The sequence below is a fragment of the Filicampus tigris genome, chromosome 15, assembly GCF_054856515.1.
Source record: "Filicampus tigris isolate MCC_2025a chromosome 15, RoL_Ftig_1.0, whole genome shotgun sequence".
Taxonomy (NCBI): Eukaryota; Metazoa; Chordata; class Actinopteri; order Syngnathiformes; family Syngnathidae; genus Filicampus; species Filicampus tigris.
Genome location: NC_141231.1, coordinates 10973181 through 11001042, shown reverse-complemented (window position 1 = coordinate 11001042; position 27862 = coordinate 10973181). Strand labels below are relative to the sequence as shown.

At 40.7% G+C, this 27862-nt stretch overlaps 1 protein-coding gene and 1 long non-coding RNA gene across 3 annotated transcripts in view; one reads left to right on the top strand and one right to left on the bottom strand.

Annotated features, from left to right (window-relative positions):
- Positions 1–12219, top strand: part of LOC147135464 (uncharacterized) — a 30943-nt gene extending 18724 nt beyond the window's left edge. Inside the window, exons 3-4 of the long non-coding RNA XR_015089871.1 lie at positions 7802–7907; positions 11703–12219. This is a non-coding gene — a long non-coding RNA (uncharacterized LOC147135464). The remainder of the gene's footprint in view (positions 1–7801; positions 7908–11702) is intronic.
- olfm1b (olfactomedin 1b) lies at positions 362–27324 on the bottom strand. Of its 2 annotated transcripts, none has more exons than XM_086053854.1 (6): positions 26852–27324; positions 17546–17695; positions 17320–17475; positions 15395–15614; positions 7785–7891; positions 362–2346 (listed from the first exon to the last, which is right to left on the bottom strand). In XM_086053854.1, exons 1-6 carry the CDS (start codon positions 26915–26917, stop codon positions 1672–1674), a joined length of 1374 nt encoding a protein of 457 aa, XP_085909980.1. In that variant the 5' UTR covers positions 26918–27324; the 3' UTR covers positions 362–1671. The 2 variants fall into 2 exon arrangements, with proteins under 2 accessions (XP_085909980.1, XP_085909979.1); XM_086053853.1 differs by lacking the exon at positions 26852–27324 and adding an exon at positions 19262–19911.
- Positions 27325–27862: the final 538 nt, after the last annotated feature.

Here is a 27862-nt window from a genome sequence, read left to right as displayed (position 1 = left end):
TCCCATTCAGCAGATGCTACAGAAGCGTCACATCCAGAACAACAGGTCTACCCACATGACATCAGACTCCTAAACAAATGACATCACACTCTGTGAACCGCCCTGCGCAAAATGTTTCCTTTTGCAATCCTGCTCACGTTTACACTGTGCAATTCCTGTGAATAGCTTCAATGATAATGAAGAACGGCTGCATCTTTTCATATTCGATACATATTTTTCCTTTTGCAGTAACTAGTCTAGTACTACTGCCAAACTCAAATACACTGTCTGGCAGGTCCACCCTGGACTGGTCACCAGTCAATCACAAGGCACATATAGACAGACAAGCCTTCACACACATGCGGTAGCCCAAGACACATCATGAGCTTGAATAGCAAGTGATTTATAATATTAAAAAAAACATCGGAAGTAAGGGATTTACACTATAAAATCAATATATGAGGCTTGTCTTCTTTTTTTTCGTTTCTTTTTAAGCTGACACTCTAAACACTGTAATTCTCATCTTTTTTTATTGACACAAATCATTACTCATCTCAGGTACAACACATCCAGTACGACTGGAAAAGAAAGAAAGGGTTTGTTTTTTTTTGTCCAGGGGGATTACATTGAAAACAGAACTGTCCTTCACAAGCGGGTACGTGACGTGGAACGTAAAGAAAGAAATTTCAAACCCAGGTGAATGGGATGAATTCTGGATGACAACCTTGGATACTTTCTGTCATGTTTCTCTCCTTTTTTTTTTTTTGCTCTTCATATTCCTTCTATGCGCTCGGAAATAAACAGGAAGCTATGACAGTGACAGTTACGGTGGTACAAAGACTGGAACAAAAGGGAAAAATCAAACAAAGCTATAAATAATTATAAAGAAGCAGCTAAAGATATCAAAATTCCCAAATTGAAACTCCCCCATGTGTTTTTTTTTTTTTAAACAGTAGGCTACCATACAGCAAAAGACATTCAATAGCAGTAGAAAACACTCATGCAAAGAAAGCGTTTTTCTACAGGGATTCACCAACACAAGTTAAATGAGCTTCATCGAGAGAGCCCAGCAACAGTCGGGGCCTTCGGTCGTAATTGTCGCTGTCCTCCGCGGACTTTATTTGCTACTATACTCGATGAAAACGATACAACACAATGTACTGTCAAGTCCTTGGAGAAGTCTGTCCATTATAAACCGACTGTTTGGTTTTGTTGTTTTTTTTTTCTTTCTTAGCAATAATAGTCTTTGTTTCAGGACCCAGGATTACTGCAGAATAATCACAGCCATTAGAATGAGTGCGAGTTGATGACAATGATATAAAAAAAGGCATGTTTTTTTTCTCTCCATTTTTTGGCATCTGTTGTATTGTTTTAAATCTGATATACATATATAGATTTATATAACTGTAGTCTACTTTTACAATCATTTTCTACGCGATAAACAATCAAAGGTTTTCATTCCAAACTAATCGTTTGACAAAAACGATGGTAACTAAAAAATAACATCAACTATCGCCTAACTAGTATAGTCATATATTTTTTTAAACATACAAAATTCTCCATTGTGTTTTTAATTTTTATTTTTTTTTAAATTTAACAATCTGATATTTTAAGTTATTTTCCCCCAAAGTCTCAATGTGTACATTCAGTCTTTCACAGATATATTTTCATTCGTCTACCGTCTTACCGCGATTACAGTTCCTCTGAGCGGATGACATGGAACAGCGTGACGTTATAAAGCACCTGGTGCCCGTTGTTCCAAGCATAGAGGGCGCGGTCCCGCGGGTTGTAGTCCAGCATGGAGATGTGAGAGTATTTGTTCTGGAAGGCGATGTCAATGTACTCGTATGTGGAGGAGTTGGTTGAGTAGGCGTAGTAGACCTTGGTGCCTCCCGAGTAGCCATTGGTGACGTACAGTGTGCCACAGATCATGAAGGACTCGCCGGCGCTCCTTTTAGGGTGGTTGGTGGTCCAGCTCTTGACGATCTGCAGCGTGTTGGGGTTCAGCTTGCTGATAACGATGTTGCCAGCGTTCTGGTTGGTAGCGTAGACGGCCCACAGGCCTCCCTCGTCCACCATCAGGTCAATGTCGGAGTGGCCACCCCAGGCGTAGTGATACGCGTTGTTGAAGCCGGCGTAGTCAAGCTGCCGGGACTTGCTGATGGCCGAGGTGCGGAAGTCGAACTTGATGATGACGTGGCTCTGGAACTTGTTGAAGTAGATGGAGCCGTTGTAGACCACCTGGCCCGTTCCGGACCACGGGTGCGGGAGTCGATGCGAGGTGAAGTTGTCTGTTGTCATGAAGTCCTGTATGGACTTGTACTCCCGCACAAAGCGGTTGTTGTGGTAACCATCCATGTACCAGACCTGCAAGTCACAGCAAAGATGGACACAGAGGAATTAGGGTCACTAGGGATTGGGTCATTCCGAGCTAGTTCTATAATCTGAGCCATCAGATATATAAGAGGCATAGAGTAGTAGCTTGATTTACAACTGTCCCAATTTACATGTTTTTCAAGTTATGAGTTTTAGTGTGGTTGATATTTTTTCATTTTGCCTTGTGTTGTTAGGCAAAAATTGACTTGAGTGATCTTCAGGTACTTCAGACTGCTTGTGGAGGTATTGGGCACTTCTAGACTCTGTCAGACTTCAGAGTAGAATTGTTTACCCCTCCGCATCCAGACTGCAAATGCCACCACTGGCTAATTAAACCAAATTGGAGTGCACTACTGACTTCATTCTTAGATTGTTAAGATTGTCGATAAAGGGAATTGCATCAAATGCCCTTCCCTAACTGTGACTGCAGGAGGCTAACAGCTCTAACCACCAACAGAAAATTGACATTCCTTCCGTCACGCTTGCTAGTATCAATTTATGGATCGGCAAAATGGAGTCTGGCTGAAGGGACTGGCAGATTGATGGTTACTGGCTAAATAATAGATAGAGCAGCATCAAAATTGCCTATGTTATTTTACCCTCTAAACTATGTTATCTGCAGTCAGAACGCTGACCTTTTCCTTGGCGCCGCCACAGGATTTCGGCAGCATGAGTGCTCGTCAACGCTAATTTAAAGAGACAGATCAATGTCAACAGTTTGCATCCGGCAGCAGCAGGTTTTCACCGAGTCAGTTCGCCGTTCAACGTACCTAAATTCAACCAGCTAAAAGACAAATCACAAATCCGGAACAGAAATGCATTTCGGTAATTGGGTAAATAATTCTGGATAATTTAAATAGCTGATAATTATAATTAATATATACTGCTGCCTGTATAGCGGGGTTCTCCAAGTCTGGTCCTCGCACTGCTGATCAGCTCATCAGCAATTTTTGCCCAAGCCTATTAATGATCCCTCATTTGAATCGGGTGTTTTGGACCTAGGCAAACATCTAAAACAGGCTGGATAGAGGCTCCCAAGAACCGGACTTGGAGACCCCTGCTGTGTGGTATTTGGCACAGATCTTTGCCAAGGCCAAACAATCCTTATTTGGATTAGCACTAACTTCAGTTGGCCATGGATCTGATAAATCCCGATCAGACTTGTTTTCACTGCAGGGTTTGTAGGCGGAATAGCTTGTAAAAATTGCATACCAGAGGGATATCAGGTACAATGTGCGGAGATACCAGGCCCTAAGTACTGAGATACCAGATACTTTGTGCTGAGATCCCTGGTACATTGTCCTGAGATAGTAGGTACATGGTGCTGACAGCAGTTATAAACTTCTGTTATTATGAAAAATGTCCAATCCATACCATGGTAACACAAAGAAGGTAGACTATTCTCTGCCAATGAATCAGAGGACAGTAATTGGTCTACCTCCACCTTACACAAAATTATCAAAGCATACTAGTTGCGACTCGCAACCCAATGAAGGGATACAGAATCAATCCACAACTGACCGAAAATATGAACTGAAACTTAAATACACCATATACACATATACAGTACCTGAGTTTTGTTGTTTGTTTAAAAGAAATGACAATAAAGGACATGTATTGCAATGTTGGAAACAAGGAAAAACTCTGTGAGACTTCAGCTTCGAGAACCAGAGTCTTGATAGTTAGGGGCCAATTAAAGCATACCGAACTGATCCGAAACTGCTTGTTGGGAATAAGCCTAAAGATTCAGAGTTTTACTGATTAGCTGTTAACCCAGGAAAAATGACCAAAACAGACCTATCACAATGTTGGCAATGGGGAGAAGTGATGTAAACAAACAAACGGCAAAGAAAACATAACCTTTTTAGAAGAGGTCATAGTATAACAGCGTCTGCCAATACCGTAATTAATAGATCAGTGCAGCTCAAGTCTAAGCACTCCATGGCATTTCCTTTGTGAATACTTAGTTTTTGTAGGCAGCTCACTTGCGCAGAACGGATCAAATTACACAGTCAACAAGCGTCCCAATTAAGTTTGCGTTGAGACTTCCTCGAGGAAGGAGATCTGGCGGTGGGTGAACACAAACAGTCAGGTTGACAGCTGCGGGCTGGCATGGGCCGAGCGCCGCGGGGGACGACTACAATCATCCCCCCAATAAAAATCCCCATCTCAGGCTTTGCTCTCACCGCTATCGTTTCTACTCTGTGCCAGAGGCCAAACGCTTCCTGAGACATGATTCTTCTTTTTTACCCGCTGCTATTAGACCACCCGTCAACCCGTTGGGATTGACTTACATGATTCACATCAGGAAAGTTCTCTTCTGTTTCGTTTGTTCTTTACATTTTCATTTGACAAAAAAGAAGAAAATGAAAAGGTGACATGTTTTTTTTTTTTTTTTAAGATAATCATTGCTTATGGTATTGATAAGCAGCGTTCAGTTACGCTGATGTTACAACAGGGGCAGTAACATGATGGCAAAGCATGATATGAAGCTCTGCCACTCACTTGGACATAGTTCTCTGGTACTAATATGCCACAAGACAGATGATTTCCATTTCCAATTATACATGGAGAGAACAAATAATACATTGATTACTTTGGAGGCGAGGAACGCAAACCCCAGGATAAAAAAAACAGCGGCATGCTAATGTCAATTACCAGCATTCTTCATTTTCCTGCCCCCGTGAGAATAGAACAGCAGATATTTCATGTGATCTGCTTGTTATGTATTCGCTTCCAGGTAGCCTTCACGGTATGCTAAATATAACATTAGGTCAGCAATTTGCAAGTTGAAGCAGCCTCCAGGAAGCAATTTACATAGCCGTGAATGCTCTTCATCCTCCCGACGTGACATTGAAAGTTGGGTCGCTGGTCGCGGGGCCCAATAAAGTGCTTCTGTTTTGCCGCCAATAAAATGTGTTTACTTCCCTTCTCTCACCTTTGCTTGTCCGCTATTCTGCGTCTGGTTAAATCCACAAAGATTTATACCCGGTATTTGCATTTTCTCATTGCAAAGTAATAGTGTTACCGTGGATGCAGCGGGTATTTGCGTCACATTATTCAATCATTTCTTTTTTCTTGTTGCTGTGTTTTTCCAACAGAGGATAATCCATTCCCATTACGACAAAAGTCAACAAATAAAATGATGCTCTTGTAAAACATCCGTAAATGTTAAATGTCTTTAACTTTTATTATCAAATTAGGACGTTGGACATCTTTTAATTAGTTCATCAACACCACTTTAGTTTTATTTATGTTGTTTCCAGTCCTTGGAGTTCGGCGGTTGTTGTAACCTCTGAGATGGAGTCAACAATGGCGAGATTTACTCATTCCATTTTTAGCTCATTCGAGACAAAGGTAAGAATGAGGTAGCTCTTCAGCATCTCCATGAAGAGGAAGCGCTAGTAGCTTCCAGATAAGGGTCCCATAATCGTACATTTTTCAACATTGGCAATATGTATGATCGCAAAATCCTGTTGTGTGGGTTCGACACTGAATACGGATCTTTTAAGAATTGATCAACTGCTATTTAAGGATGAGATAAAAATCTGTGAGTCAACAGGTAATATTATTCAGTAACCTCAGAGATGAATCGTACATTCGCGAGATACTCATTTTTTTAGGTCGTCAGAGACAAAGGTAAGAACGTAATAGTCAAGTCATCGCACCATTAGGTTCCAGAAAAAGGGACAGACGATCGCGAATGCTCGTTATTTACGATGGAACATATGCAATAGGCACTCAGAAAGTGAGCTGACTTTAAATGCAATGCCATTACCAGACTACAGCTAACTGCTATAGCCTAACTTTTCCTTGCTCCACCTGTCTGGAGACAATGCTACACATTGCCATTTGGCCTACAATACTACACCAGGTCACACTTTCAGGTGTATGGCCCAAGACTCTCGATTGTCAGATGATAAATCTTTATTTTACATATCAGAATCATTTACATTTGCAATAATCTCATCCCATGCTTAAGCATGTTTATTATTTGCCATTAAAAAGAAAAAAAAAAAAAAAAAACTCAGGGTGCTGTACATGAAAACAGCTGGCCTCATTCAGGAAAAATCCAGTGAGGAATTTAATGAAATTCTGCTTTGCTCATTTGGCCTCTTGGCTACCTCAGCGGTGACTGAAGAGCTGCCAACAAAGGGCGACGAGCGCCAACCCAAAGCCTGGGTCCACAGACGCTAACTTGTAGACTGCGTGGTGTGTCGGAGGGCCGTTAGCGTGTTTGCTCCCTTCAGACACAGCCAGCAAGCCTCTTTCCATCTGTAAGATCACTCCATACAAACAAGCGCCTGGATAATGGTCTTTACAGGATGCGCTGGTAGCCGCTTCCGTCTGCTTCCATGCAGTCTCGGCTCTGCTACTAATGCTAACAAGATGTCAGCTCGAACCACCAAAGGTGTCGTCTCAAGTTAGCAAACGCTTAAGGCTGTTACTGGTCTTTATCAACGACAGTAATCCAAACAACCATTGCAATGACACGTTGGCTGTCAGAGAACTCATCAATGGACCCCTCTACTTGCAAGATTGTGGAATTACGTCTTTACAGCACATCTACAATAAAGAAGCCAATTTATGGATCAAGGCACACAACCATAAAAAACAACAACAACAAAAACAAGAAGATAAAAACAGGGAAAATGAGATAGTTGTAAGTGTGAATGTGTAACCTGTGAAAGGTAATGATGCCAGTTTGTCCAAAAAGTCTACTGCACATTGTTAGCTAACAGCGCAGACCCGCTAACAAATGAAGACAAAATAAACTTGTTCTGTTTGAATAGGTTAACACTGACAGATACTGTATATGCCATTATTAGCCATGTTTCAGTAAGTTAGTCCTGTGCTGCCAATGATCATTTCTCCAATTGGCTGAATAAAGAATTTGTTGTCAAATGCTAAAATTGACAACAATCGAAATTCTGCCGTCAGGTTCGTCTGTTCGGACTGCTACAAATTTGTGTTTGGAATAGAAAGATACTGTATTTTATGACTCTTTGAATTTTTTGATATACAGTAACTCAAAACACAATTGTTGACATGCTTGAACATAATAAAACAGGCTAACCAAATATACAGTAATTTTCTGCTAGGTGCTTTGTTAAAAGTTTTTTTTTGGACAACAACTGCAGCAACCCTCGTCAAATCACAAAATCGATACTGTATGTAAATTTCAAGTGATTTCTAGATCATAGGTTTTAATAAAAGAAACATCCAGTAAATAGATCCACTGTGATCTGTCAGTTGCATGTGTAAATAAAAACGCTTTTTCATAATATTGTTGGAATTACAATTTCAAATTGCTCACATGGTTTGAAACAAGATAATATTTATAATCAATAAATGTAAATATATTTTTCACCCCAAAAATGTGAAAAATATGGATTTGTGCCTTTCCAACACCAACTCCAAGGACATACCCGTGTATCTCCTTCAGGTGCCAGGGGATCCGTCATCCACGAGCCGAACCTGGACCCCGACGTCTTGATGGTGATGGGGTCGCTGATGCCCGTCAGTTTGCCGCATGCTGCAAAGGACAAGAGGTAAGAAGACGGGAGCCAAAAGCCATTCAGGGGTACTTTGTCTTAAACGTCCAATTCATTAGGCGAAGATTTCATTTGCTTGACATCCAAATGAGTTTGCCTGAAGGATGAAGGGAGCTGGTGTCCATCTGGCCTCTCCCCCCGTCTTTATAATGGTCAATAGATTATTGTTGTTATTCTGCTCACACACCATGAGCCGCTCTGTGTAGTTGCTACAGTTTTAATTGCCGATGATTGAGTTCTTCGTGTGAACTTGACAATACCCGCGCCCCCCACCCCACCCGATCGCCCCTCGACAGCAAGGGCAAGGCCGACTTTAACGAGAACGGATTAGCGCAGGGATATAAAACGCTTGCCGTTAAGCGTCCATTCCTTCGGACGCCATTTCGGCCAGGCAAATGTCAATTAGATGGTTTGGATGAGGTAATTCGTAATGAGCCATTCCGCCGCGCTCATTTAAAGACTAAGTCATGATGGCCTGTTTCGACTCGCCATTAGCCCCTTTTGCACATATTTCCAGTCATTATCCGCTAACTGTACAACTCCTCGACTCTCTTTTAAGCCTCCTAAAACCTACCCTGCTGTTAAGTGCTATAGATTTGTTTTACTTTGGCATCTTCATTTCCAAACGGTGAAGCATGGTGTTCACGATTCTGTGTGCTAGGCATGATAATCAACTGAATGATCATTAGGAATTCTGATGATTCTGTCGCGAATCGAGCAGGTTCTACAACAACAAAAATGTAAAACATTTAACAAATGATGTAATGGTGTTGCCTCAAAGCGGTTGCAAAGTGTTACCTGTATTTGAAACTTTATTCAAAAAACTGAGTTTCATTTTTTGTCTTTATCAATCATCAAGCAAGTGATGTATTCCGCAACCAAAAAAATTGCACATACCAAACATTTTGCACTATTTAACAGCACTATTTCTGAAAGGGGAAGTCAACCCAAAAATGTTCTTTCCAATATGTTCTATGCAGCCCCAACTAGTCTCAACACAGCATTCTGATTAAATATTGCATTTGTGGCAATATGAGTTAAGCAACAAAATCCCCTGTTTTCAGCCGTCTCAGGGCATGGCCATTTTGTGACTTCTGTCGACTGAAAATGAAAAATGAAAATCACCGTTTCTCAAGGCTGAGGTAATGATTGATCACGGCTCACCTGTTTTCTGAAGCTGAGTTATGATTGGTCGTTACCTGAGCCCTGAGAGATGTCATTGTCTGTGATGTCATTTTCAGTCCACAGCAAGTGGCAAAATGGCCGCCCCTTGACATGGCTAAAAAGGGGTGGATTTTGCCGCTTAATTCATCTTCCACAAATGCAACATCAGAATGCTGTGTTTAGATTTGTGGGACTGCATAGAACATATTATTGTAAAGAACTTTGAATTGACTTCCCCTTTAAATGATTCCAGAACAATTGAAGAGGAAAGCAGCTTGTCCTGGAATAGCCCATACAACCGACATATTGGACATTTAACAGTAGTTGTCTACATGGAGTGTGAGTGTGTGAAGTTTCCATGTAAAACAATCGGAGGTCCTGGTATTTGATCTTGAAAATTGATTAATTTCAAAGGAAATGAATTCATATTAGCAGCTAGTGATTTGCTGTTGTTGTTGTGCGCAGTATTTACTATTGGCGGTGTGGGGTTGAGTCTCTTACATAATCCTCAACAGGATTAAAATGAAGTCGTACATCCATGCTCTATTTAATAATTCATATATTTTCCCCAATTATGCCTCCATCTTAGGACGGCTGCTGCTTTTCTGCTCCGAGATAGCCTGCGCCACACCCCGCCGCGGTCCTCTCTTTGTGCTAATGTTCACCTTAGCCACGCCCCCTGGCAACCCGTAAAGTCTTGAGGGTCTTAATCCCCCGTTGGCCCGAATGTACGGAGGTCAAAGGCGAGCAGACGGGAAGCGTTGAGTGAGCTTATAGCACAACAGTTTGATGGAAGCACCGGACCCCCGCCCCTCCCCCACCACGCTGTTGAGCCATCGCTAGGTATAGTCATAATAGTGTTTTTCATACCGATATTTTCTGCATTTATGATTTTACTACTGCAGTAGCGTAGACTATGGTGCATTCTGACAAAAGTCCAGTTACATCGCAGCATACTTTATGCATGGCCAGAGACATAGCTCACTAGTTGGAAAGCATCACTTGTGTCTCACAGTTCTTATTTACCCAAAACAGTTGATATGACTTTTTTCAAGTGGTAATGAACATATTAGTCAATTTATAACCTCGCCCTATTTCGCAGGTGTTGGGGGAGGGGAAGAATGATTGCAAGTGCGCAGCGGTATGGACTTCTTGCGTCATTCGTCAGCATTGAGGTTTAGCCCCAAGCGCTCGCATTGTTGGGACGTGATGGCGGGTGATTTATCGATTTGATTATTGCCCGGCGAGCAGGCGCGTCCCCTTGATCGATGGTCATTGCGCCCCGCCCCCATTTCTTGCCATCCTCGCCTGCGCTGTGGGACTGTTACAGTACACAACAAAGCTTGAAGGACAGAATTTACTTTCACACCCTTCTCTTGTTACAGTTGCTGCTGAAATATCTAAACTGATTTAACAAAAAGCCCCTGCAAGCCAGTTTGACTTTGGGAAATGAAGTTTGGTCTATCATGCGTACACCCACCAACAAGTCTCAAGAAGCCATGCCTAAAAAAAAACAGAAAGTCTGCCATTTTGTTTTGAAGCAGCCATTTTGTTTTGAAGCAGCCATTTTGGGGCCATTTTTGCCATTTTCTAAGTTCGTAGGAAGACTCAACAAGAACCTTCACAGAAAGTTCACTGTTTGGTTTGAAGCAGCCACTTCTTGGGCCGTTTTGGCCATTTCCAGCTGTCCTTCAAAAACAAACGTCATCAGTTCTTAAAGTCGGTTTCATTTAGGAACATGATATTTGGTAGATGTGTCCAAAATTAGTATATCCCCCAAAATGTCTAAGAATCGTGTGCTAACAGACACAAAAAGTCTGCCATTTTGGTGTGAAGGTTCAAAGACAAGCTCGTCCTAAGACACTGAAGTCAGTTTCATTTGGATAATTGGTAGACATGTCTATTATTAGCAGACCCACAAAAAATCTCAAGTAGCCATGCCCAAATACCCACAGGAAGTGTGTCATTTTGGCCATTTCCAAGAGTCATTCAAAGACAACCACTCTGAGAAATTTAATCTGATTTAGAGGTGTCAACTTGAATCTAATTCTAAAGTAATCTATTATCAAATGAATCAACAATTATTTTAATAATCGAGTAATCGTTAAGCGACATTGTTTATCTTAAAATAGTCCTTTGATTTCAGCCTCTCAAAGCAGACTGATTATTTTCAGTTTATTTAAAATAAAACATTTGCAAACATCTGCTTTTATTTTGGAAAACAATGACAGAACTAGCGAGGTTGGTGAATCCAACATTAATCCTTCTTGTTTGATATTGCTTTTTTTTTTTCAACACTAGACAATGCAAAATAACAGTAATTGGTTAAGAAACAGTAATTTTGAAAAAAAAGTTTTGTAATACACACTAATACAATTTTTAAAAAATCGGATTATTTGATTAATCGATGGAATAATCGATAAAATTTGTGATTCTAAAGATATTCTATCGTGACAGCCCTAATCTAATTGCTACCAAATTAGAGTGTCTACTAGACAAGTTTGTGACACTAAATTGCATGTGGGTGGAGCATAGCAACAAAGTTGGATAACACAAAGCTCTTCGATTGAGACGAACCCCTCATTGCGACTTGCAACTTTTATTTGTTTTCTTTTCCTCCCTTGGCAGTCCCCTGTCCTTTTGAGTTCCGCTGACGCTTATGCAGTTTATTGACCTTCATGAGTGAAATCTCAGCAACGGGAGCGCCGCTGCGCCTTTTGTGCCAACATGAAAGCACCGGCGGGCCTCGATTCTGCCGTCCCTCGCTGGGTGACCTCGTCTTTTATCTCTTCTTGTCTTGTGTTCATGCACAAACTGCGCTACAAGCATCAACTCTGTTTGCTTCATCCCCGAGGTGGCAATACGGCACATACACAGATTGTGCAAGCTATAATTGAGTCTTAACCTTCATGTTTCAAGTTACTGTGGCAAACAATCAAGTCGTGTCATGCTTAACGTGAAGCATGTGGAGTCTATACTTGGATTGATAAGAAAGTCTTGCATCTTAAGTCAAGTCATACAATTTTGTTTCCAAACAATCCCTGAATGTAAATGGGATAATATTCAGAGTTCCCTCCATAATAGTCAACAAATCCGAAAGCCTAAAATCGACTAAAGTCTGACTCAAATTAAGTCGTGACTCGAATTCCACACCTGTGATTCTGACTATGGGTTCAATTTTTTATTTTATTTTATTTTTTTAGTTGTCGGCTATTATGTGCTGAAAGTTCAGCATAGTACAGTGGTCTCCAACCTTTTTTTTGTCGCAACAGACCGGCAAAAAGCAAATAATAATAAATGATTAAAATGTAACTCAACATTACGCTTATTGTAATTAGTGAGAGTATTATATTATGATTATTATTATTATTATTATTATTATTATTATTATTATAGAGATATTGTAGACAGGATCCAAAAAATTACAAATTTCTGTTATACTATTTTTATTTCATTTGTGCTTTTATTGTATTTGAGAACAGACTTGCTATTAGGGGTGTGCATCTCTCCAGAAAAGCCGATTTGATACGGTTGTGGATACGTGGGGTGTGAAACCGCTCAAGGACGGTTCGATTTGAACCTTCGATTTGTTACAGTAGGGCTCAGTTTGGGAGGATATGATGCAATGGCTTTTTTTTGTTGTCATTTTACTTAGATTTGAATGAACTTGTCAGTTCTGTAAACCTGCCATTTCCTTCTAAGATTTCTCTCTGAAATAAAAGACGATTCAATACATACCTCGATATATTTAAAAGTGGAACGGTTCAGTTCGATGCACTTGCACCTTTTGAATGAAAAAAAAACACTTTTCCCGTTCAAGCAGTTTTTTTTTCTTTGTTGCACCCCTTGCTATGGGTGTAGCAACGCTAAGTGCATATGATTGCAGATTAAACAAATCAAAGCAGGTCAGATGCATCAGAGGAAAGAGCAGAAATTAGTTTTGTGACTTGTCTGGCAAAAATCAGTCCTCAAAAGTGCCTCTCGCAGTGAAAATAATAATAAAAATACGAGCACAGGCACACAATATACCCGCGATTTGCGGCGTCTCCGCGTTGCTGCTGTCTTATTCAATCGAGTGTGGGTGTGCATATCCATTAGCACCGAGACTTGCGACAGAGGTGTGAAGACGCTGGCAAAGGGCTGCAAAGCAAAAGGACTTGGAAAGTCGGCGAGGCATTTATCATCACCGCAGCCGCAGCGCCTCCATGTTTTTTTCTCAGATGATTTCCTCAGTAATTGCATTTAAGCGATGCTGTCGTTGAGCCCCATTACCAAAACAACCAAATGATATATATCTATATGTATAATGATGATGATAATGAGTGTAGGAATGCCGTCAAAGCACCTTATAGTGAACACGAAACAGTGTACCGGTATGCATCTGTTTTATAATTTGTTTTTATTTTAATTGATTTTATGCGGAATCAAACACTAACTTACCACATTTCCTTATTTATTAATTTCTCATTCATTTCACACATAAAATTGGCGTTATGGGAGCCGAGCCTAAAAGCAGTGGCTCCTGAAAATTCAAGATTGGTGTTAGTGTACAGGTGCGTAAATTCTACGACGATGTTTGCCGCAATTGTCCCAATCCAAAATTGCGTCAGCAGGGTCTTGAGGAGAGCAGGAACCAAGAAGAAAACCGACTCCGTGCCATCAATGTGACTTTTACCTCCCTTTAAAGCACGGATGTCAAACTCAAGGCCCGGGGGCCGAATTCGGCCCATTACATCATTTTATGTGGCCTGCAAAAGCAAATTATGTGTATCGATTTTGTGTTTCAAATCTAAAATTGTCTTCACTTTTAAAAATGTTGAGATTTCAAGGTTGTTGTTTTTTTTTTTTTTAAAACAATCCCCCTTTTAAAATTAATGTAATAATAATTGAACAAACGTGTTTACTGACCTCTGATTTCAAAAGTACTTATTCAATTTGTTGTGTTTATCATACATTTATTTGAGTCGTAACGGCCCTCCGATAGAAACCAGACTTACGATGTGGCCCACGAAATTTAAGTTCATTGTAAATGTTAGAGAATGGAAATGGAATTTAGTTGTAGTACACTCACCTGTTCACTGTTCACAAAGCATAATACTCACCATAGTGTGATGTTTTTATTGTGTGAAAATGTATCTGTATCTGTTCTTGGGGAAAAAAAAAAATCTTGAATTGTCTGATTTAGCGAAAGTTTGATTTTTATTTTCCAAATTAGCATTTGTTATTGCTTTAGAAACAGCATATTTACTTGGAATACCCTAAATGAATACTATTCAAACTGGAGCCAGAAAAAAACTAAACAAAAGATTTTACTCAATTCTAGTGGTACAACGATTAATTGATTAATTGGTAACTAAATGTTTATCAAATGAATCAACAACCACTTTAAAGGGGAAGTCAACTATGTGTTCTATGCAGGCTGACTTGTTGAAACATGGCATTCTGATTAATATTGCGTTTGTGGAATATGAGTTAAGCAGTAAATTCCACCCGTTCTTGTATACCTCAGGGGGCGGCCATTTTGTCAGTTGCTGTTGACCGAAAATGACATCACAGTTGCTCAGGGCTCAGATAACGACCAATCATGACTCAGATTGGGAAAATAGGTGAGCCGTGATTGGTCGTAAGCTGATCCCTGAGCAACTGTGTCATTATCTGTCGACAGAAGTGACAAAATGGCCACCCCCTGAAATGGCTAAAAAAGGATGGATTTTGCAGCTTATCTCATATTCCCAAACGCAATATTTGCATTTAGACCAATGAAGGCGCATGGAACATTTTATTGCCAATATTTTTTTAGGGTTGACTTCCATTTCAATAATTAATGAATCTTTAGTTTAACCCGTCAAGTGTAAATATTCTCCAATCTATATAGTCTTCTATTATCTATGTGTTTAATCAAAATAAGACATTTGCAAACATCTGCTTTTACTTGCTCGAATTTTTTTTCCTATTTTCTTTATGGATCAAACCAGGAACTGAATCATAATCACTTTGTGCATTTTCTGCACTGGCTTTGAAATGATGTCCCTTTTTTTTAAATAAAGGAATGTAAATTGAAATGTGTTTTGAAAATTTAGTTTAATCGATCACTGAAATAATCGTTAGTTGCAGCCCTACTCAAATCACCAAAAATGCCAATGTCTGCTTTTACGTTTGAGGTTTTCAGTTCTTGTCGTGTTTGGAAGGCATCGTCGATCGTTTATCAAGACAACAATGTATTTGTGCGTGATGTGTGAATGTGCCTGAACATCTTGTCGTTTCGGTGGTTCGTAGCAGATGTGTGCATGCACGTGTCTGCGTCTGCGTCTGTGGCCTACCCAATTTTTGCATGCACGCTCGCAGCCTCTCCTCGAGATTTGACACTCGTCTGTGGAGTTCCTCGTAGTCATAGGCCCCCATCTCCTCCTGTAGCCCGCTTAGCACTGACGTCAGATTCTGGACCTCCTCCTTAAACTGCAATACCAATTTGGCATCGGCCTTGTACTCCACCAACACCGGTATCAATGGCCTAAGCTCCTCCATTTTCGCCTTTATGGCCTGAAAGGATTAGAATAAGCTCGGTTGAGTGTCAGGCGCGTCGCAAAACCAACCCCACCACCCACCCAGGCGTCCGCGATAGAAAAAAAAAATACCCTGTCTTTTCCTGGCTACGCTAACGCTAACCTGCCACTAAGACCCCCTGTGCGTTGAGGGTGCATGAATGTGTGTGGATGCCGTGTGTTTGTGTGTGTGTGTGTGTGCGTGTGTGTGTGTGCACAAACCCGAACATTTTTTGCTCTCCAGGCTCCGTTCCGGCGGTGACCAGCCGCTTAAAACAAAAAAAATAATAATAAAAAAACAAGCCCTCGGTACACCAGCAACAATTGGGAAAACTCTTTATTGGTCATAGTCTTTTTAAAATGCAACATTGTAGTAAGGGTTACATGCTTTTTTTTTTTTTTTTTTTTTTAAACGTCACACACAACTGGAATTTTACGTCTACAGTTTTTGTTTTTAAATGTATTTTTTGTAGATTTGTTCGTGTAACCAAATATGCATAGACAAAAGCTCCAAAGCAAGTAGAATGAAATAACAACAATAAGAGAAGATTAACCAATTACATTTGGGAGTCAAAGTGGAGGTGGGGGGAAAAAAAAAAAAAAAAACAGCAGTAAGTAACATGCAGGAAGATATCAGTGGTGTGGGCGGGGGCTGGTCTCGCTCTTAATGGCTGCTAAATGAACTGCCCAAAAAAGCTCTCACTTGGGTTAAGGGAGAAGGGAGCGGGGAGAAAAATCTGGATTTTGACCTGCCTCTTCTTCCCTGTGGCTCTTTCTGTTTCTCTCTCTCTCTTTACATGTCTTAAAGTTAGCCCTGCAAGCAAGAAAACGACAGGCTGTTGATAGCAGCTTGCTAACCTTGCTAGCAGACACACAACAAACAAAACGCGCAAGATTTTATTTTGCACAGGAAAAACTGCAACGGCATGCATTGGATGGGTAGGGCGTTGTGGTTATGATGTTAAACATGCATCACACAGTAGATGTCTGCTTTTGGAAGGACCTGAACATGCTAGCGGCAAATCCTCCTCAATTTTTTTTCGTACTACGTATGTACCACTTTAGGCAAATATTAGAAAAGTGTCTGTGTCTTGATTTATTTGTGTGTGTGTGTGTAAGAAAAATAAAAGAAATGCCTAACCTTAATAAGGAAAATCTTACAAGCACTGTGTGTGAATATAATTACCAAATGAACACAGTGGCATTGTTTTAAATGCTGATTTTATTTTCAGTAGAGAACATTGCAATAAAGTCCTCGCCTCAAATAAGAGGGCGCCATCAATTCACAACCAAACTGGGCCGCTGCCTAAACTGGCAGCAGAGGAAAAAAAAAAAACACAAAGTGAAGCCGTAATGTCCTTTCCTGCTAATGCTATTAGCTAAGTTTGTTTATGTCCAAATTCACCGGGTAAGTTTAAGCACCTAACTAGTCGTGAGGAGTTAGCATTCTTTCAAATGTGCTGCCCCCTGTTGGTTCAGGGTGTGCAGTATTAATGCGCTAGCATGTTCAAATGTCCTTGAGGTTTTCCTTGAAAATACAATGTTGTGTTTTCCTGTAAAACATCAAATTGTCTGGGTGACTCCAAACCTATTCACAGAAGTGTAGAGTACGTACGTATGGGATGGGCATGGCGGGATTGGATTGAACAATCCCAGAAGACAAGATGCGGATGACGATGTGGAATCGCTTAGGATTCGCTCACCTTGTATTGCTTGGCGATGTTCTGCATGTGGTTCTCCTCCACCTGCCTGAACTTGGTCTGCAGGCCGCGGAGCTGCACCTCCATCTTCTCCACGTATTGGAGCTCCCTCTGAGTTCTCTGGTCCAGCACCTGGATGGACTGGGTCATGTTCTGGACCTGCCAGCAAACTCATGTTACGCGTTGGCTTTTGTTTTTTTTTTGGTGGCGAACTTGAGAATGGGGCTACCTTCTCCAGCAGCTGCCTCAGCTGTTTGGTACGGGCGTCCCTGGAGCACATGGATTGTTGAGGCGCCACCACGGTGCAGACGCACCTACCCTCGCCATCCTGGCCCGAACTGTATACCTGCCACGACTCCTCCGGGTTTGCCGGCAGCACCTGAAGAGCGGAAAAAGGCGACGGTTGAGTGGTCATGTCTAAAAAAGAGCTGACAAGATGGTGCCAAAGCTCTGGTTGAATAGAAAAGCTGTAATTGGTATCAAGGAAGTATTGGTGGAGTGATACACTTGGACTGAGACAAAAGTCTCTGTGTCGGTAATGTTGACTTTGAAATGGTAAGTGTTTTGGGATCTTAATTTGTGATATATTGAGCTGAAATTATTAATAGAGGGTTTCAATTACTTTTTTTTTTTTCGTAGTCACATTAAGGCTCAGTTCCTATTCACAAAATGGCTTGTGTCCTGTCAACATGGGTTCAAACGTAGACTCCGCGACAAAGTGTTTTGGGGGGACTGTTTACAGAAATAAAGATGTCATCTCAATTTCTCAAAAAATGATTTACCCAGTGTGAAATCTCTGTTTAGCAGCTATTATTCTGTTGTATGAATGGCAACAGGCAACAAGTGTACCTTCTGCCATGTAGTGAAAGAGCATGTAATTATTCTGCCTGTCACAAACCGTATCTTGCTGGCATCCATAGATGAACAAGCAGAGAGAATGTAGAGAATAAATCATTTTTAGACTAATTAAGTGAAATGTGCCATGAGACAGTGATCGGGAATCACTAGTGTAAGATGTCAGATATCTTCTGGATTTCATAGTTGCTTTATCAAGTGAGTAAGTTGGTAGACAGATGGGAGGAAAGGAAAGAAGGCCATGATCCCAATCACTCATCCCGCGCAACGAATGAATCTCGGGTGGATCCTGCAAACAAAATCAATCGTTTCGGAGCGGTCTGGAATCATTCATTCGCAGGAGAAAATTTTCTGACCGACTGACTGAACCGAGCAAGTGGAAAAACCATTAATCATCCCGCAAATCCCGTGTGCACCTACTGATTCCATCAGTGGGAAGAAGCTGCGAACAAATTGGAAAAAGGCGACTGCCGCTCTGCTGCACTGGCAACAAAGACGATCCCCTTTCAGAAAAACTAGCACCTGGTTTTAGGAAATATAGCTTTGGGCCAATTGATTCAACAAAGATGGTGTCATCCTTTTTGCCCTGGATGAATCCACGACAGCTTGCCCAAACGGACAAGCACGTTACCTACGAGCAGAACCATTGACTGTCCTTTGGTTTAACTCCCATATTTATTTGGTTTCACCCCTGGGTTTTCCAATGCATACTCATTCAATCAGTTGGCGAAAGATGCAGATGAGCGGCACTGTGGAGAGTTGCTTGGAGGTAAATCTACAGCGAGACCTGTCGTTTTTATATATTTGATGGGTTTCGACCCTTGGTCATACTCTCATCAGTCCCATCAAACCTGGGACTGGGACTTTTGTCCTCTATGTAACGCCGTGGTTTTGCCATACACTTTTCAGTTGGCGGAAGATGCAGATGAGCCAGACTCGGAAGAGTTGCTTCAGATTGGGATGGAAAACCTACGACTGGTACTCTGGTCTTCATATATTTGACGGGTGCTTTTGTCTTACTCATCAGGAGTCGCACATCAGATTAAGAGTTACTTTTAAGTGGTAAAAGGACAAATAGTTGCACACTTACTCCGGTGCTCCGGTCCAGGTAGCCACCGTGCGCCGCCGTCAGCTTGGTGGTGTTGAGCCCCACCAGCGAGGGCAGAGTCTGCGACATCCAGTTGGTGATCATTGCCATGGTGCTCAGCACCACGCCGATCTTGAGAAGCGGCACTGACATCTTCCTCCTCCACCACCCTACCGAAAGTGCGCCTCCACTCACGCCGTCTTCATCCTAACCACTCCAGGGAAGATTTGCTTTGGATGGGGATCGCATTGCCCGGATTCGCTCGCCGCTTCGCACCGGGACTCCGGCTCGGTTCCTCCTTTCTCACACATCTTCTTCTACCAACGTAACTTGATCGAGCGGAATTTTTTTGTGGGGAAAAAGGATAGGCGCAGGATGCTGTGCGTGGCTCGGCTTTCTCCCGTGCACTGGTCCCTCTGTGTGATGCGCCTCTTTACTATTTGCTTCACGCCCACAACCCGCCTCCCGCCTGCCGTCATTAAGAGGCTGCACGCTCCGAGTGGATAAGAGCAAAGAGGGGAGGAGGTAGCGGGACAGAGGAGGGGAGAGCTACTACGCATCTATCTCCAGACGCAATGATGTCAGCCGGGCTCATGGAAAAATCTGCGATTGCGCTTTGATCCGCCCATCGCGGCTCGACCCCTGAGCCGGGATGACAATGGGGGATTAATCAGATGCGCCAAAACGGTGAGGGGATGCTCCCGGTTGCTGTGGCAACACTGTCTCCACCCTCCACTCCACCTCTGAATAAACTCCCAGCTTGCGATATAGCTTCTCTGATGGGGCCCGGGATGCTTTCAACCCCTAATGAGGGTTGAGCTTTGAATGTCTTGGACTCTGGCGCCATCTGGAGGTTAAATGTGGTACCGCGGGTATTCATGGGCTGCAGGTCCATCCGTCCATTTTCTGTAGCGCTTCTCAGTAGGGTTCCAATTGAGCAGGAGCTTGTCCCAGTTGACTTTAGGCGAGAGGCGGGGGCACTCTGGATTGGTTCCCAGTCAATTGTCCACAGCCTCATTCACACTTATGGGCAATTTAAAGTTTTCAAAAGAAAAAAACGAATTGGAAAATTTTTGTCATGTAGGATCAAGACGGAGTAAGGTCTCAACTGTAAAGCAGATGTCCTAACAAACCATTCTTCCACAGTGCTGCACCTTTGAACAGCAGTTTTAATCATCATCATCATCATCATCATCATCAATTTAGGACACTCAGGCAGTGAATCCCAACCACTGTGCCGCGACGTAGTAGTGTGCGGAAAATAATTTAGTCTCACCAAATTGTTCCGTAAAGGATTTATCTATATACTACGAGTGTATGTATCTTTACTTATCTGTTTATGCCAAAGATGTATCATGGCCAAAAGTCACAAAATTTAGATGAGATCATCAATATTGCAGTGTACTTTTTTATGATATTTTTATTTGGTAGTATGATTTTTCTCATAAAATGAAATATGACATTGGCCCAATAACGCTGGGGAAACATTGGTTCTGCTTCCCGCATATGACTCATATCACCCCCGTCTATTTGGTGCGCTCGATCATACACAAAATCTTTTCATATTTAAGTTCAGCCATGTGAAATAAGGATGCGAAAATGGCAAGGATGCATCATGCATGAGACCGCCAGAATAGCCGCAGCGCTTCTGTATAATGGGAACCGTATTGCTTTTTACGGGTAAAACGGAGGCCACATTGACCGCCTCTCTCTGCCTTTGTGACCTTTGCGTCTGGATGTGGTGCATCAGCAGAGGTCAACTCTCACATGTGGCCGGAGAGTACTCTTTATTATACTATTTATTACGCCACCGTGAACACAAGCAATTAAAATACAAGCCACGAATAGTGAATCCATTTTTCATGCTCCAAGTCTGACGAATGAGCATTCAAAGTTCCTAAGACACGAGCCGTGTTTTTAAAAAGTAACATCATAGCCCGTGGTGCATTACAGTGAGAAGCAGTTGCCATGACGATGCTGAGACACACACACACACACACACACACACACACACACACACACGCGCACGAAATCACGCTCCGGGCCCACAAGTGCACTACGACAAAGCAACTCCCACTCTGACTGCCACTCACAGCATAACACCTCGAGATTCAAATTCAAACTTTTATTTATTAATCTATTTATGTATTTAAAACAATGTTTTCGGGTTATCATATGATAAAATGATAAAATATATTAAGCAGCCTTTCACACATCTTTTGAGACTAGACGGCTAAATAAAGTCAAGGACCGACGCGAATCATATTGACAAATTAAGACCAACGCACAACTTAGGTTTGGGAACATCCAAGATAGGTTCATCGAAAACAAAAGTGTTCGCAAAAACATGCTTATTTCGTCGAAAGTGCTTTTGTAAACAGTTTAGTCTTCGATGAAGCAAATGTATGTGTTCTTGTAGACAGCTTAGCCATGGATGAACCTAAAGTATGTTTTAATTAATTTTTGATGAACCACATGTACAGTTTTTTTTTTCTCTGTCTTGAAGGGAGCCAACGTATGCATTTTTTCGAAACAGTTTAGTCTTTGAAGAACCTAACTTTGGAGTTTTGGTAAGAATTTAGTCTGAGATGAAACAAATGTATGTGTTTTTGTAAAAAAAACAAAAAACATAGTCGTCAACGAACCAAGCACAGATGTTTTTTAAAACAGTTAAGGTGGACAAATCTAATATGTGTTTTAGTAAACAATTTAACTTAACCCTAACGTACACGTTTTTGTATAAAATATAGTTTTCGATGAACATAATGTAGCGTATCTGTTTTTGTCAATAATTTGGTTTTCCATAAACCCAACATATTGTACGTGTTATTGTAAATGATATAGTCTTCAATGAGCCTAACCTAAATGTTTTGTTAAACCGATTTGTCTTCGATGAACCAAACAGATATGTTCTTTAAGACCACTTAGTCTTGGATAAATCTATCAGATGTGTTAATACTTCAGTTTTTGCTGAATCTTGCATATGCCCTTTAGGCAACAGTTTAGTCTTCAAAGAACTTAAAGCAAGTCTTTTCATTAACATTTAATGCAATTTAGAGTCAAACCAACTTTACATGCATCTTTGTTAGTCTTCATTGAACCCGAACAATTTAGTCTGCAGGGGACTAAAACGTGATTCTATCTCTGCCATTGACAAGCGATCAAGCCACTAAAAATAGTCCATTCCTGCACTTATATTTTTTGGTATGATTCCATTCTGAAACGTCGGACAGTGTTCCCGTGGCAGCACTTCCTCCTATCGATTTACTGTCACTGACACTCCATTCAGCCCTGACCCGAATAAACTGAGTGAAACATAGGCGCACCTATCGCCCCCCCCCATCCCCAACCGACCACAGACCCCCCCCCACCCCCCACTGGCTGATGGCATCCACCCATCACTGCAAATAGCCTCCACTGTTCGATCGTGTCAGCATCTTTTCAGAGAGCAAGCTGCTAAACCATTTCACCATGGAGGCATTCCATTTGCAAGCACACCACAACCGCGATGCAGCACTTGGAATGAAAAAAAATATATACATACTGGATATGTAATACAAATTGTCTATTGGCTTGCGGAAATCAATCGACGGTGTATACCGTATATCCATCAGGGTGACGTCAATATTTTCCAAGCTAATTGCGGTGAGCTTCGTTTTAATGATGTTGCCATTCAGACTGAAGTTGGTCATGCATAGAGACCCAAAGAGGGGTGAGAGAAAAAATTTCATATGACGCTCAATACACCAACTTCCGGTATCCATAATGATGCACTTGTGTGTCTTTGATCGACCTAACATGTTTTTGTCAACATGAAATGTAATTTGGAGTCCACTGAGCATGAGGTACCGGTATGTCCTTTTGTAAAAACGTTTAGTCTTGTGTAAAACTAACTTAAATGTTTTCTGAAACGATCTTATGTTTTTTTGTTTTTTTTTAAACATCAAAGAGCATTTCAGTCGTGAAGGAATTTAACGGGGACTCAAAAACTATTCCAAATTTCCAATCAACCAAGTGTATGGTTTTTTTTTTGGGGTGGAGATAAACAAAATATAAATATTATATTATACTATTATACTTATTATACCTATTATATTATTGTATTATACTTATTTTAGAGATATTCTAAAATAAGTCTTATTAAAAAACATTCAAAGACAATTTAGTCTTGAGTGCGTGTTTTTGAAAACATTGACAACATTTTGAGTTTCTAATCAGACACGTGCACAGATTTTTGGACGCATAAGATACAATTTAGCGTCATTAACAAACTTAATGTACCTCATTTTGAAAACAATGAAGACAATTTAGTCTTCACGTAACCTGACATCCATTTTTTTTTTTTTTTGGAAACATTGACAAAAATGTTGAGTTTCCAATCAGCCAAGTATACATATATCAGTTAACACTGAACACAATTTAAAAATCTCTAATGGACTTAATGTCAGACTTTTTAAAACCATTGAATACAGTTTAATCATACGCTAACACGTCAAATTAATTGTTTTCTTAAATGCTGATGACAATGTTTGTTGTTTCAGTCAACAAAGCATACAGATTTCCATTAACGCTGAATTCAGTTTAGTGTCTGAAATACTGTAGAAATTACTGTACACAATTTGGTCTTACAGGCTCCTATTTCAAGCAACTAAACACACACATTTTCAAAGATTCACAACACTTTCAAGAATGTAGCGCACCATCCTTGCGTTCTCTTATTAAAGACAGCATTCGTATTTTACAGTATATGGATTCTGTGTTTTCTCAACATCCATTATCTTTTGAATGGTTTCATAACCAGCCAGTTTAACAGCGCTATAACCACGCCAACGCTCTTTTTTTATCGAGATTTTATTGCGCCTCAGTTAGAAGGCACTTGTCGTGGCGGGAGATTATCTGCCCCTTTTGTGTGAGAGCTTGTTTTGATGTATTGATCTGTTGCATTGTTTTCCTTGTAACTATTGTCAGCACACTGTTGAAGCATAAAAAAGAAAAAAAAGACATACCCTTTAATAAAGAAACCTCTAGCTTGGTGTGAAAAGTGGAGGTGAATTTTTCTGAATAATTAGAAAAATAATTCAAAGTTCAGTTCCGTTGAATTGTTTTTCTACTTATTCGGGGAAATTCACCTCCTATTCTGCTGTATACTTTTGTGGCACGCCACACAAAGAGCAAGACTGCACGCATGCAAGGGAGAGATTCAGCGTGAAAGATTAGCTGGGGTGTTGGCCACGATGCCATGCTCAAGGGCACCCGAAAGTAGGCAGCAAGCAGACTAGGATCTCTCAAACAACTGGTCGCCATTTTAAAATGTTGAACCTGTGTCTTTACAGATTGCTGCCCAATACTAATACGAAATTCGATATGCTAAACGTGTGTCCATATTAAATAAAGTATTTTTTTTTCTTTGTTGTAACATGTTTCTAAAGGATCCATTTCCCTCACTTGCGTAGACAATGCGATACTGTATCCAACTTCCGATATCATATTGGACAATATTGCACTAAATTCCTATTGCTAGTTATCCCGCGATTTTCCACCACTACAAAGCCAAGTCATAAAATGATTATTATTATTAGAATGCCTCTCCAAATATATATTTCATCATAAATTACTCTGCATTTCTCACCCAAATAATCCGTAATAGTAAATTAATTTTACAACCAGCATAAATATACACCGCCTTGATTATGTGATATTTCGATTATTGTGTAATTGCAATATTGTTAGATTCTCATTGGCTGACATCCCCAAAACATCGCATTTCAAATTACTCTGTTTCTCACCTGTATAGATTATAGGTTTGAAATAGTTTCACGACTAGCATACACCTTGACTATTAGTGCATGTATCGAATCGATAATAGTGATATAGTGACATTTTTGTTTGCATAATATCACTATAATATAATTTTGTAAATACTGTACTGTGGCCTGTGTATGTTGCCAGTGGTGACTCGTGATACAACTTTAACACAACATTTTAGCAATATTCACGCTACAGTGACAGTCGATATATTGGGAGAAAATTATGCAACATATCCATCACACAGTCGTGGTATCGTGAGATTATCGCAGGCAAAATATTGCAATTTTACAGTATCAATGCTAATTTCGCAATAGAGCGTTCATGCGATAAATTGGAAGAAAATCAACCATGACTTTGTAATACCTATGTGCTCACAACATTGTTGATATCTGGAGCAGATTTTGTGAAAGCAGTAGTGTGATATTATCAATGGAAATATTGTTCATGTCACGTGATAAATTGGAAGAATATAACATATGATTACCAGGGAATCATACCCCCCCCAAAAAACTTCCCCTGCTATTTTGTGATATTTTGAAAGAAAAACAGCATCTATTATTACTGCATAACAACTTATTTTGCGATTTTTCATTAGTTTTTAAATAAAACCAGCTACCATTGTGACAAAATTGATGTTTTGCGATTACCTAGCAGTTCTTGGCTAGTAATTCCACTGTTGACCACTAAATGGTGGCACATTAATTTGACACTGTACACTTTGAAAGAAGAAGAATGAAAACTGGAACTATTTCAGCTCAGCCTAGTTTTTAACTAAAGAGTATCGAATGTCAAATCCTCTTCAATCCTGCTTTATTTGTCTACAGAAAGAGACGGCTTTAGGTTCATTTTATAATGTACAGCTTTGGTCATGATTATTGATGTATATTGATAAGTTAGGTTTGTTAGTTTGGAAAAAAACAGAATTTGTTTACTGGGCTTGGTACACAGTTCAATAGTCTGTCCAATAGTTCGGTGTTTTACACTCCTTTTGCTCTCTCTCAATATATTATGTGTTTGATTATGTTTGTATTATTATAAAAGTGTGTTTAAAGACCTAAAAAAAATGAGTGGCATAAATGATATAAAACTATGCTTTGGGATTATTTGAACAGGATCTTTCTATATTGCGGATTTCACTTATTCTTGTGGTCTACAACGTACTGTACTTTGAAATAAAACCAATTGCGATGAATCAGTAATCATTGCAATTCGTGGTGATTTTTCATTATCGAGAAGAAAACCCGCCACGATTACCGCGTAATCACTACGTGTCACAAAACAATTCCGTATCGCAACTTACTCTGCGTTTCATAGCGATTACCAGAAGAATACCAGCTACCAGAATTGCTGTTTCGTGATCTCAACTCGTCCCTTCCCCAGATATCGCAAACTTATCCTGTATTGCAACTTGTCGCCCCAGGCATAGAGATGCCCACCTTGATGAAGTGTTTACCTTTTCAGATCACAGGAAGTAATCTTTTTTTTTAAAATTATACTTATGATCCTGCACTCATGCTGTTTATGCTTTAATGGACTCACTGAGCATGCTCACAACACCTCCTGGCAGGAATGCAGTTCATGGTAGAACAGTAATTTGAACGTAGTAAACAATAATGAGATTTTTTTTCCCCCTCATGTAGATGAGGAGACTATCAAGGCTCGCATGCGTAATCTCATTAAAACGGCGTTGCTCATCTCTCCTGAGTCAATTAAAGGGCCTGATGACATTTCTAACAGGAAGCCGGGATGCAAAATGGCGTTTTAAAGGGAAAAAAAAGACCTTACTTGTGTGAGTTCTGTGCCCATGACGATGAGGAGGACCAGCGTGAGGAGCCTGCTGGCGGGCTGCATCTCTCTTGCCTTCCCGAGTGCGAGGATGGAGATTCCCCCACCCCCTCACCTTGTCGCTTTTTACCCCCTCGCGTCTTCTTTTCCGGCGTTGCAGGTGTTGTTTTAATGCCTTGATAACCAAACGTGTTTTACAGTAGCCCCTTTTTCCTCAGCAACCGTACGTGTGCAGATGCATCCCCTCAGCTCCACCGCACCACCTCCTCCTCCTCCTCCTCCTCCTCCTCCTCCTCGCTCTCGTTTTACACGTCGGGTAGAAGCATTTAGGTCGGTGGGTGCTGGGTGGTAGGGTGGCGGCGCTCCAAAGTTTACATCAGCCCGCCTAGACACGCCACCGATACTGCCGGTGGAGAGACTGGCCGAGCGCGAGGCGCCGAGAGCCGGAAGTTGCAGCCTGACGATGGAGGGAGGGATGGGAGGAGGGAGGGTGGAGTGCTCGGGGAGGGGTGGTCCAACTGGCACGCGCGCAAAGGAGATGAGTTACTCCAAAATCAATAGAGGTCAATTAGGAAGGCGTGTTAGGAACGCACGGAAAAGGAAAAAAATATCAACGTTACAAAACGGAAGTCGTAATCTTACGGGGATTAAGACATCGACAATAAAGTTGTAAAGAATGTTTTGTGTTTATAGGCGTAATAATTCTGAAAATGTCGGGGTTTTTTTAGACGTGATTTTTGAATATATATATATATATATATATATATATATATATATATATATATATATATAATTTTTTTTATTTTTTTATATTTTAGAATTATTTTTTTAATTTTGAGACTGTCCGAATCGCTGGAAAGTTTTGTTGTATTTCATCAAGAGTAATTATTTTTATATAGAACAGGTGCAATATTATGAGAATAAGGTGTATTGATTCAATTATTTTTCATTTATTGACAAAAATGCATAATATTACAAGAAGGTCAGATATTATTAGAATTTTGTTGTATT

Bases quoted from the DNA above. Each gene is read 5' to 3' on its own strand.
- olfm1b (XM_086053853.1), bottom strand. From the start codon at position 19,411: ATGTCAGTGCCGCTTCTCAAGATCGGCGTGGTGCTGAGCACCATGGCA. The intron at 17,476-17,545 runs GTAGCCCCATTC...GTTTGCTGGCAG, and splicing joins TGAGGCAGCTGCTGGAGAAG to GTCCAGAACATGACCCAGTC. The intron at 15,615-17,319 runs GTGAGCGAATCC...TAATCCTTTCAG, and splicing joins ACATCGCCAAGCAATACAAG to GCCATAAAGGCGAAAATGGA.